Source organism: Mustela lutreola, chromosome 6 (genome assembly GCF_030435805.1).
Source record: "Mustela lutreola isolate mMusLut2 chromosome 6, mMusLut2.pri, whole genome shotgun sequence".
Lineage (NCBI taxonomy): Eukaryota > Metazoa > Chordata > Mammalia > Carnivora > Mustelidae > Mustela > Mustela lutreola.
This window is the reverse complement of record NC_081295.1, coordinates 113,385,583-113,398,011: the sequence shown is the minus strand read 5'-3', so window position 1 is coordinate 113,398,011 and position 12,429 is coordinate 113,385,583. Positions and strand designations below refer to the sequence as shown.

The 12,429-nt window shown below is 34.2% G+C and overlaps 1 protein-coding gene across 4 annotated transcripts in view; it reads right to left on the bottom strand.

Annotated features, from left to right (window-relative positions):
* The window catches only part of SMAP1 (small ArfGAP 1), a 167,630-nt gene that overhangs the window by 23,040 nt on the left and 132,161 nt on the right, over window positions 1–12,429 (bottom strand). For all 4 annotated transcript variants that reach the window (XM_059178391.1, XM_059178392.1, XM_059178393.1 and 1 more), the window contains one exon: window positions 1,431–1,521. In XM_059178391.1, coding sequence (XP_059034374.1) covers window positions 1,431–1,521 — 91 coding nt within the window. The remainder of the gene's footprint in view (window positions 1–1,430; window positions 1,522–12,429) is intronic.

Here is a 12,429-nt window from a genome sequence, read left to right as displayed (position 1 = left end):
TTACTTTACATACAGCACCTACTATGTATGACCCATAATATACCTGAAGTGTTATCTACTGTTTCCCCAGATAGAATGAAAGCTCCAAAAGGTCAGGTACTTTGGTATCTGTTTCCTTTCACAGCTACTTCCCTAGTGCCTACAATGGCACCCAGAAACATGGTAGACACTTAATCAGTATTTGTTAAATCAGTGAATGAATATGTAGGATAAGAGGTCTCGTTTATATTATATACTTCTAAGTTATAAAGTAATAAACCAGACACTTAGATAAACATTCATATAGTTTTAGTAAGATTTTGGTATTAAGTCTTTTTTTTTTTCTGTCATTTATAGAAAATGAAATAAAGAAATTATATGAACTAGAATTCAACATAATTATTTCAGAGCCCCTGGACTAAAGCCCTATTTTCAAAATTACTGTTATATATATTTATTGTAACTTATACAGTTACATATATTTATTTTCACCACCACAGAAAATTTTTATCTACAGCGATATATTTCCATGATTTACCAGTTACCTAAGAAATGAATAAAAAGATCAACTATAATTCTTAAAACAGAAAACAATATAATCAATAAGAATAAATATCAATTTTTAGAAAAGCAGTAAATGAAGTTCAACTTTAAGTATCTTTCATTTTTTCCTGTTAATCCTTCTCCAAACTAAAAACAAACAAACAACAATAAAAAACCATTTATATTAATTACCAAAGGCTCAAATATTATCAAAAAAATAACCTTTTATTTAAAGCTATTTTTGTAGGAAGAGAAGAAAGATATAAAAAGAGCTGACAGTATTTGTAGATAAGCACATATAAATACTCCTTGAATGGAAGCTTGTTTATTTATCAAGCAGACAACATATATCTGTCAGCCTTAAGAATAAATACATTAAATTAAAATGAGCACTTCCTATTGTCACCAAATAAATGAAATGAATTTAGCCACTAGACCTAAGTGTAACGTGCATTGCTTTAATTAACAAAAATTAAATTTTGTTTTAAACCAGCACAAATTTCAATAAGTCTACCCCATAATTATTTTGCTAAGGGAAACCCCCAACAAAACTAAAGAAAGAGAAGTGGGGTAAAAGGGCGGGAGGGAGAGAAGAGAAAAAGAAATCTACTCTTAATTTTAAATGTTGAAGTGTCAGTCTACTAGGCCTCTGAAGATTACTTTGATATCTCTTCTTTTCCCTAAGGAAGTCATTACTTATATTTCAGTGGAGACAGTGCTGGCAGACACCAGCTCCCTTATTAAAGACTTCCCTTTTTGTGGGAACTGAGCACACTAATCATACCATTTTCAAATTCAGTTAACAGGTATCTTTTGGCATACTGATGACAAAGCCATTATATTCATTTCAAGTACAGATTTTAATTATTTTATAACTCTTAAGGTGACTTGTATTTTTTGTTACTTACCTAGTCCTAAAAGATCAACAGTGGGTTCTGCAGCTTTTTTAGGGCTGGTACTTTTTTTGGGCTCCAACTGCTGATCTTCTTTCTTCTGCAGCTTTAAAGGAAAGAATCAGATTAATTAATTTTTCTTAAATAAATTGAACAAGCCTTTTAAGCCCCAATTAATTACACATATTTTGATGGAGTGTAATGAAGTGTATGAAGCACAGTGTAATGAAGCCCAAAGAATTTATTACTTTATAAAAAACGAGTAAGCATAATCACTGAACTTGAAATGATAACCCTTACATATCAGAATCCCAAAAAGGTAAATATACACACTTAATGCAATTGTTTTTAATCATCTAAATCCTTCATATGAAATTACACTTTTTAAAAGAACTCCATTTCATATTATTTGCTAGCTACTGTTAACATGCTCTGTTAACTGGAGGCCAGAGAGGCCTTCGTACCTTTAGGAGCATGCCATTACTTCCCTCATCCACTGCTGACCTGGAAGCCACCTTTGCACCAAGTAGATGTTGATGAAATGTTACCTGACAGGTTTTCCTCCTGAGTCTACATGATCAGTTACATTTTTAAATATAATGTTCTTCTAGTTCTAAGAAAACCAAGTCACAGTTATACATTCTAAACTTTTTCTCACTTAAACAGAAATGTTCTGTAGGACAGGATGATCCACTGGATCATCAACTCAAAAGTCTACCTCTCTTTTCACTTTTTTATGTAGATATAATTGGCATATAACATTATATTAGCTTCACATGCAAGGCATAATGATTCTGTATTTGTATACATTGTAAAATCATCACCACACAGTAAATATAGTTAACATCACCACACATAGTAATGGAATTTTTCTTCTAATGGTGAAAACTTTTAAGGCTTGTCTTAGCAAATTTTAAATATACAAGACAGTATTATTAACTATAGTTACTATGCTGTACATTACACCCCTAGGATTATTCATTTTATAACTGGAAGTTTGTACTTTTTAATCCCCCTTCACCCATTAGCCCACCTCCCACCCCACCCCTGCCTCTGGCAACACCCATCAGCTCTCTGTATCCCTGAAGTTGTTTTTTTTTAATTTGTTTTTGTTTGTTTGGAAGTTTTCTGTTTGTTTGTTTTACTCTATGTGTAAGTAAGATCATATGGCAGTTGCTTTTCTCTGACTTATCTGACTTATTACTCTTGCTTTTCTCTGTCTGACTTACCTGACTTATTACTCTTGGCATAATGCCCTCCAGGCGCATCCAAGTTATCACAAATGGTAATATTTCATTCTATTTTACAGCTGAATAGTATTCCATAAAATATATAGCCTACTTCTCTTAGACCAAGAAAATAAAACATTCATTCACTCACATTCATTTCTCAAACTATTACTACAAGATCATTTCTTCTACAACTATCTAAAAAGTTAGTAACTTCATTGTTATAGAAGTACATTTCTGTTAGCTATACAGACACATAATTTCTAAGAACACGTATTTACTCTTAACTTTTACTATTTACTCTTAATTTTTACTCACAACTATCTCCCTCAAAATTACTTATTATATTATTTATTTAATTAATCTACCATCACAGATATTAATTCTTTAATAACCTTCTCAAATACAGAATTATCAGCCTATAACAATAAATAATTCTCAGAAGTTTAACATAACCTATTTCACATTTTCTTTTATTTTTCACCCCCAAAAGAGGTAAGACTTACTTTGGTTATAGCAAAATAATTTCAAAGAAAGCACAATCTATAGTAACCATGGGGTCAATTCCAACTAAATACTTAAAACACTAGAACTTCCCTCCTTCCTTTTTTCAGGACAGTCTGTATTGAGTGCATAAGCACTCAACTCCAAAAGAATCTGAGAATTCAGTGGACACAAAGCACACAAACTTCAAATAACAACTGAGCAGGATTCTAGCAGCTTCCTCAAACAGGTCTTCATTGATCTTTTTTTTTTTTAGGTCTTCATTGATCTTAACTCATACCCTTGTCTCTAACATTCTAAATGTTAAGATGTAAGTGTCTTGTGCCTAGTAGGCATTTAAAAATCGAATTCCAGATTTAACTTAAAATCAGAAAGCCTTAAAGTTGAAAATAAACTTATATAATTGGACCAAACTCATTCATTTTGCAAATTAACTCAGGCTCAGATACCACTGCTAAATAGGGAAGAGTAACTAAAGCTTATTTTCTGTCCCTCAATTTAAAACTCTTTCTTGATATATTTTACTGAAACTTTTTTCCTGCAAAAGAAGCATGGAATAAATTTGTAAGGAATTCCTTCCTATTTACTTTCTGCATTATAAAAATCTGAAATCTCCTCAGGACAAAATGACTTCTTTGTAAAAATTCAAATTCTGGTTTATGAGTTATTTTCCCACTAAATTAGAACTACCTTTTAAAATATTTCTAAGTATAAGGGGCACCTGGGTGGCTTAGGTGGGTTAAAATATTTCTAAGTATAAAATTACCCATTGTTTGCAAAGGGAAGAAAAAGCCAAATCAAACAAATAAAAGCTCCTCTGGTAATCCAGACTCCCATGCTCAGAACTACAGCAGTCCAGAAAATATCTTTCCTTCCAGATGCCACACATCTATATGGGTTCCCAGAGTTTCTCTTCTTTAGATTGCAACTGCATCATAGTTTAAATAGATGTTTATCAACCATCTCTACAGAAAACTATATAATATAGAACATGTGTACAGTGGTGCAAGGTAAAGAAAAACTTAAAGGTAAGAATAAGGGACAGATCCTAAACATAGTTTATCAAACAGCAGACATGGCCTACTACTCAGTTTTGAAATCTGATTTTTGGGTAACACTTAGAATTCTTTTTTTCGCATTAAAAAAATGGAATACTGTACAAAGTAAAGGTAAGTATTCATGAATTGTTTTGCATATTTGTGCACACATGTGAGCATATGCGGGCTGGATCATAAAATAATCTGTATTTCTTACCATCATCACAGGTTGAGAAACACTGCTCTGAATATAGTCTGCAATTTTGCTCCTTACAGTGGATTATCCCATATGAGTGAAGAACATCTATGGCATAAACCTTACAAACTACTCCAAAAACAAGTGGCTATTCGAGATGGATTTCAACAACTCAGACATGAATTACTCTTAGAGTTGGCATTTTATAGGTTGTCTCACAAATTAAAAAATTAAGAGTTGATCACTTTAAAAGCTACCTTGTATCTCTTCATCTTCAAATCTTGCTGAGGCGAGGCAGTATCACAAACACACTGATGTGTGGGAGAGATAATTTTAGAGATCACTCTTTTATATATTCATAGTAATCCAAGTACTACCTTATATACATTAGTGAGAACTACAAAGACTGAATTGAGATGATACTCTGTTCGTAAAAGTAAACTGAAGAAATTAACCTCATTACTTTTATTTTGAAATCCATTAAAGAGAAAATTCAAGGACAGATACACTAAAGCAACAAACTATATAGTAGGAAATCTTGAAATTCTAGCCAGAATAATATTTAATCTTTCCGAACTTAAATATCTATAAAAGATATTAATTTTCTATTCAATTTCTGTGACCTTCTAATAACTAAAAATTAATTCATTTACACTTAAAATTATTTTTACAGATCTTTGTGTAAGATGACAGAAATAAAGCATTTACTTTCCTAGTCTTAGATGAATTATAATATCTAAGAAATGGAGCCTTGAGGCGTTAAAAAAAAAAAACTTTCCTTATATAGTGCCATTATGAGGGTTTGGAAAAAACCTCTAAAAAACCATCTAAATTAATGCAGCCCTCTAAAATAAAGAAAGACTCGATATTTTTTTATTTTAAAGTTTTAAAAGATTTTATTCATTTACTTGAGAGAGAGCGCAAGGAGGGGGAGCAGCAGAGGGAGGGAGAGAGGCAGCCCCCCTACACCCAATGAACAAGGAGCCCAAAGGAGGACTTGATTCCAGGACTCCAGGATCATGACTAGAGCTGAAGGCAGTCCCTCCACCGACGAAGCCACCCAGGTGTCCAAGACTCAATATTTAGAAAACAAACAAACAAACAAAAACACCCCACAAACTAAAAATATCACGGTATTGCATTTATTCTATGATAATGTACATTTAAGCCCAATGCCATCACCAATAAATTGAGAGGCAAAGCCTATATTCTAAAAGCTGACAAGACTAAAGACGAAGCTTACAGAAGGCCTTGGACACTGAACTAGAATGATAGTGTCAAAATAATAAATCTTCTTTCTTTACCACCAAGCATAATCTAGCATTTCAAAAATGAAACATTTAAAATTATTAAAATCAACTCAAGAAATAAAACAGGAAGTTAGTAATAGTTTTTTCTTTTCCCCTCATTATAATACCCCTGGCAACAGGGCAATGTGACCACTTTTAAATAGCTTGGATTTATCAAGAAGGAAGCAGAAGCACCCTGAGTTTATCCTGAAAACACCATTCATGGCCACTCTGAAGTCTACTTAGTTTCTATAGCAAAAACATATTTTTCACTATTTATATTAAAAAACTATACACACACACACACACACGTATATGTATGTACATGTATCTCACCAGATTAATGTTAGAGAAGGACTATATGTGGACTCCCAAAATATATTCCAGTTAAACATTTTGATTAACAAACACATGTGTAATAGATTATGCCTTCCTGACAATCTCTTCTAAAATAAAAAGTCTTTAAGAACATATCTGATTTCTACCAGACTTAGATATAACACTAAGTACTATTTGTCAAATATTTTCAGGATATAAAGATAATGAATCTTAAATCAAAGTATTAAAACACAAACTACTATTTGTCCTTTTGTTCTACAGCATTATCAATCCTGTTGAGCTCTATAAAGAATAACAAGTTAAATTATTAAAGAGATCTGAAATGTAGTTCTCATATAAATTATATAATTTCTTGAAGCCAAATTTTAGAAGATTTTGGAATAAAAATGCTATCATCTTCTTGGATTTGGGGGAAAGGATATAATAAAGTGTGATAATAGTAAATCATGATTTTCCCAACCTCATGTAACTGTCACCACTCTGACACTACCCATTTAGCTTAGATATGTCAATCAGTATATACAGAATCATTCTACTTTAAAACATTATGCAATTTGTCTTTTAATAAGTGAGGAATGCAATCAACTCTCATTGAATAAAATTAGGTAATTTTTAATTTATTAGACACAATTTTCTAACAAGCAAGAATACTACAGGTCTATTTAGATTAAGGAAATTTAAAAGTTCCTTAGACATATACTGAGCAGATGTCTCATTCAAATTATTATCCACAGATTATAAATGAATAAAAACCCTACTTCATTTCCAGCTCCTACATTTACCAACCTTTTAAATAATAGAAATAACAGCTAAGTCCCTAAAATGTCATTCACTATGCTTAAGCTGACCAATTAATGTAGATAATAGCATTAATACATATTATAAGAATAGGGAAGCTATACAATTTTCTAAGTGCTAGAAGTAATTAAAAACTTTTTTTTAAAGCTGACTACATCTCAGGGAACCTGGGTGGTTCAGTTGGTTAAGCACCTGACTCTTGATTTCGGTTCAGGTCATGATCTCAGGGTTGTGAAATCAAGCCCCTTATGGGGCTCCCAGCTCAGCAGGGAGTCTGCTTGGGATTCTCACTTTCCTTTCTTCCTGACCCTCCCTGCTACTCACACACTTGCTCTCTCTCAAATAAAATCTTAAAAAAACAAAACAAAACAAAACAAAAACCCAAACCTGACTACATCTCAAATATGCCTTAACTAGTTTATGTATATTCAGTTTCCTTTAACATTTATAGAATCATACAACCAGAAGGAATATAAAATATAGTATATGTTTAACTCTCTCATTTTAAAATTAAGGATCTTAAAGAGATATGATTTGTCCAAAGACTCCATAAGTGGCTGAAGTAGCTGTTCTCCTGATAGGGCTCCTTTCCCAGTACTATTATGCCTTTTCCTTAATAATTTCTATTTATTACAAATTAGATTCAAAATTAGCCAATGCTTACATGGATACTATTGTTCCAATGACACAAAGAGAAGCTGCAAAAAAGGAACCACAGTCTGACAGATAAAACAAGGCAAGTACATAAATAATTTCATACAAGGTAGAGTATAAAGACCATATGAAACGTGTAAAATGCAACTTATACCCATGATGGTGGTCACTGGATGATTAGGACTTTAAAAAGGCAGCAATATTTACTTTGAAGTCTGTAGGAGAGATAGGAAAGAGTCCAACAGGCAGAATTTGGTTTGAAAAGTACCAAGTAAGAAAACAAAATACGGGAAAGCAAGAAAGACAATGGATATGTATCACTAACCTATGGGTCTAAGTGTATAGAAACAATAACAGATAAATTTTAAAAAATAAGCTAGGGACACACTGTAGAAGGATCTGAACAATCAACTTGAGCTAGTGGTTAGATAGGGCACCAATTTTCAAAGACGGTAGCCAAAGCAAAGACATTACTCCTAAGGGAAGTGTGTTATGCATGCATATGAACCGTACTGAGAAAGAAAATGATCACTACCACTGTAAGCACAGAGGTGTGTTGTCTTGTGACATGATCAGAGCAATGGAGTGTGAAGTAGAAACCAGATGATGAGCAGTGGAAGGAATACCCCAAGAAACATCTTTACAATTAAGAAAACCAGGTCATGTTCCCCTTACAACAGGATTTTAACAGCCTAGAGAAACTGTCCCTAAAAAGGTGCATGCATAGTGCAAGGAAAAGGTGTCTTCAGCTTGACCTTTAACTATACAGCCATTTACATACATTTGTTTTGCAGTCAAAAGCCCCCTTATGGGCTTTTCAGATACATTATGGGAATGGGCATGCATAGTAGGAAAATGGTTACATAATCTTAGCTGTCAGTCAAGGAGCCCTCAGGACCACCTGCAAGTCACAGGTCTTCCCAGCCCAGAAAAACCCAATACATATCCAACCCCCAAACTACCTAAGGGCCAGCTTCACCTTGCAGAACCTGACCACTCTCCCCTAGAGAGTGTACTGTTGCTTTAATAAAACTATTCTCTGCTTTCTTTTTGGGCACCAATCTCTAATCCTTTATTGCTCCAGGCCAAGAGTGGACACACAACACTTTGCTGGACAGAAGGATTAACATTAATTTACTCCTTCATTACAACTTGAAATCTGAAATGTAATTTCTAACAAGCCACTCAATAACATACAATTGCCAGAACACTATTCTCATCTGAATACATGTTGAAATCTTTATAGCAGGAGTTCACCTTTATAGAATTTTTTAGTAAAAATTTATGAACGACAAGTTACTCAAAGGCTATTGGGTTGTACTTCACTATATATTCTACCATAAAGTAGAGAAATTGCAAAGACTGAATCATCTTTATTGTTTACCCAGCAGTCTCAATTGTCTAAAACCAATCCATTAACAGAATTCACTGTCTTGATTCTGAGGATATACTGATTGTTATAATTACTATATATGTGTTTGTATGTGTATGCTGTCACAACCAAATTATATACAACCTTGTTTAAAACTACTTTATGTAAGGGGCGCCTGGGTGGCTCAGTGGGTTAAGCCACTGCCTTCGGCTCGGGTCATGATCTCAGGGTCCTGGGATCGAGTCCCGAATCGGGCTCTCTGCTCGGCAGGGAGCCTGCTTCCTCCTCTCTCTGCCTGCCTCTCTGCCTACTTGTGATCTCTCTCTGTAAAATAAAACTACTTTATGTAAGAAATAATCCTGCACATAACTTATTTCCAACATCTTATTTTGTTTTACTTACTCTGAATCTTGTTAAAGTTTCCTTTTTCCTTCTTTGCCATTCTTTATAATGTACTTATAAGTCCTTTTCACATTAAACTTATCAATACATAGTGTACTATTTTTGAATTTAATATTCTTTAATAAGTTGTATTTTTAGGCTTCAATTTAGAAGAAATGTAATCTACATTTTACAATTTAGAACTGTAATGTACATTTTATTTCCCCACCCATACAGACATCTTTCAGTAAATGGCTCTTCATATGGCCTAGGGACATTGTAATTCCAAACAACATTTTACTGGGTAGGAGAAATATGAGACATATAAATTTCAGAACAGGAAGGAGCCTTAGAAGACATTTACTCAATTTATTATATGATGCATAAAACACCACTGTAACATCTCTTACATGGCCAGTGTCTCTGTGAGAAAATTTTCCAGTATTATGGCATCACTGGATATGGTGATACAGCTTATTCCATATTTGGACAGTGGTAAATATTATAAAGTTTCCTCTTCAGGCAGCTTGTAACATCTACTCACTTATCCCTATACTCCATGACAGAGCCATGCAGAAAACAAGTGAGAAATTATTAAGCGGAGCCCTGACCCTCTCAGCAGCCATAGCAGACCACTAATTCACATCAAGCCCTCAGTCATCTAAAATTCCCTGACATTTTCCCTTGTGATTCTATATTTAGGGCAGTTGAGGTTTGGATACACTTATTTTGGAATTTACTTTTGTTCAATTTGTTGGAATCCTTGTGTTTAAGATTTTTTGAGAAATTATTCTGTCATGCAATGTCTTAACTAATCTTTGTTGGTTATTTGAAAATTCGAACAATATGACATTGATGTGCTCCCAAAATAAAAATGCTTCAAAGAACAAAGTCCAGGATTGAGCCCTGAAGAATGCAGCAAGATATAGTACTTGGTACTAATATCAGTTCTACTAACTGTATTTCTCTGGTATAGCTGTGCATCCAGTTCACAATCTATCTACAATCCGCACATAAGGCTTACCTGTCTATATCTTGACCAGAAAGTATCAAAGAATCTCAAAAAATAAGCCTAGTCTGAACCTAGTGACTGCTGTTAATATTTTGAGAAAAGTAAGCAATTAAAAAAAAAGTCCCACTTAAATTTTGCATGGAATTCATGTCAAGCTCAATGATACAAGCATTCGTAATTCATGTAAATTTTCCTTCTAAGAATCTGGACATTTGCCTATCTCTAATCTAGTTCCTGTCTCAGTTTGTACAGTTTCTCAAAGAATGACCTATATAGTGCTTTATACATGAGGTCTGCAAGGTTTCCAATTATGTAACACAAACATCAAATGTCTACATTGATAGGCATATATTGCAAGATTTTTGTGAGGATTAAGTAAAATAATATATAGAGTCGCTTTCATAGTGGGAGGGCACATAACAGATACTTCATAAATGGCAGTCAGTGGTGATTGTGGTGGCAGCCTTTACAGTTATGTGCTGGGTCTATAAAGCACTAGGAATACAAAGAAGAAGACTTGGTTCCTAAACTCCAGAAGCTTATATTCTAGTCAAGCAAGCAGACATAATCATGTTGTGGTTCTGAGTGGATTAGTACAATGATGGTGTTAAAAACAAACAAACAACAACAACAAAAAAAAAAACAAAGGAAGCTTTCTGGAAGCTCACAGGAATGTCATGCTTAGGCTTAGCATGTGTCTGAATAAGGCATTAAAAGGTAGGTGACATATATCCCAGTTTGCTCAGGCCACCTACAGTTAATGCCTGTAATTCCAACTTAACTGTTAATAGTACCTGGTTTCACTCTTAAAAGTACCAAGTTTGAAATACTCATCACTATTATACTTAGAGCCTCTGCCTGAAGACAGTACTACAGTATGGCTGGACTCAGGTATAAAGGGGTTCCTCTCCTTCTACCAGTGGCAAACTTCTTAAGGGCAGAACGATCCTTCAAAGTTCTGTAAGACTGGACTGCATCCATATGTGCAGTCAGCCTCTCAGTAATGAATCAGCAAGACTGAGAAAAAAAGTCAGTAATTATAATACAAGGAGTAGGCTGTATCTATTCCTATGTCTTTAACATTCATCTTACTCTTTTATTCTTGCTTTCCATAGTAGTCTGGAGGTTTACAGAGAAAGAAAAAGAGTTTCTTATAATTACTACTTAATAATTATAACTGAAAGAAAAAAAATAAATGGGGTGCAGCTGGAAAGGTACCACCCCCTTGCCCACAACACAACACATATTCATGGGGAACCTGGAGCCAAACTATTCACAGATGACCTGCTTTTGGGTCAAGGTTTTATACGTGGCTGAGAAGCTCCCTTGCTGCAATCCACTGAAAGTCAGCCCTCAACACAAGCATTTGTAAAAGTAATAACAAATACAGAAAAAAAGAAAGAAAGAGAGAGAGGGAGGAAGGAGGGAGAAGGAGCGCAGGAGGGAGGGAAGCAAACAAGCTAGAAAAACATTAGCCAAACACCTAAGTTTAAACCCAGCTTGGACAGCTCCCAGTGGTGTGGCTTTGAACAAGTCAGAGTATTTCTGAGCAGGGCCAGCTTTGTGGGTGTAACCTGTGCACCTATGCAGTCCCACAGAATTCCACAAAAGGTTTAATAACTATTGCATCCTGAACTTCTTCATTCTATCTTTGAACTTGATTTTGTAAATACAATGAGACAATGAAACCAAAGCTTCATAAGCACAGAAGGTATGTGCGACATGTGTCCTTGCTTTCCATTTGCTTATAGGAATCATGATGTTTCATGAGCACAGAATTCCTGTGTAAAGACCTAAGTGGGCACAAAATAAGCATATTAGTTCTACATCAGGGTAAGCAGAGTATTAATAGCCCGAAGAGGCCATGCTTTCTCCTTCAATCAGAACTTAAAAGCAGAAGAGGGCAGTAGTACTCTAAGAAACAAGATGGACCAAAACCTCCTAATCCTTTCTTCCTCATGTCACTTCCCTGCATCATCCAACCATTTACAGTGAAAATAATGACAGGAGAGAGAAGGACAGAACAATGGATAGTACCTTTCCTTTCAGTCCTTCCTTATTCATCAGTTAATCAAAAACAAAGAATGTTGATGGAATACATGCATATTAATAAGTGAAATAAAAAGTACAGTTAGTTTTGTGCAGTATTCCCATTATTCTGGTAAAAACAAAATATCCATGCATGTACAAGCTTAGAAATACA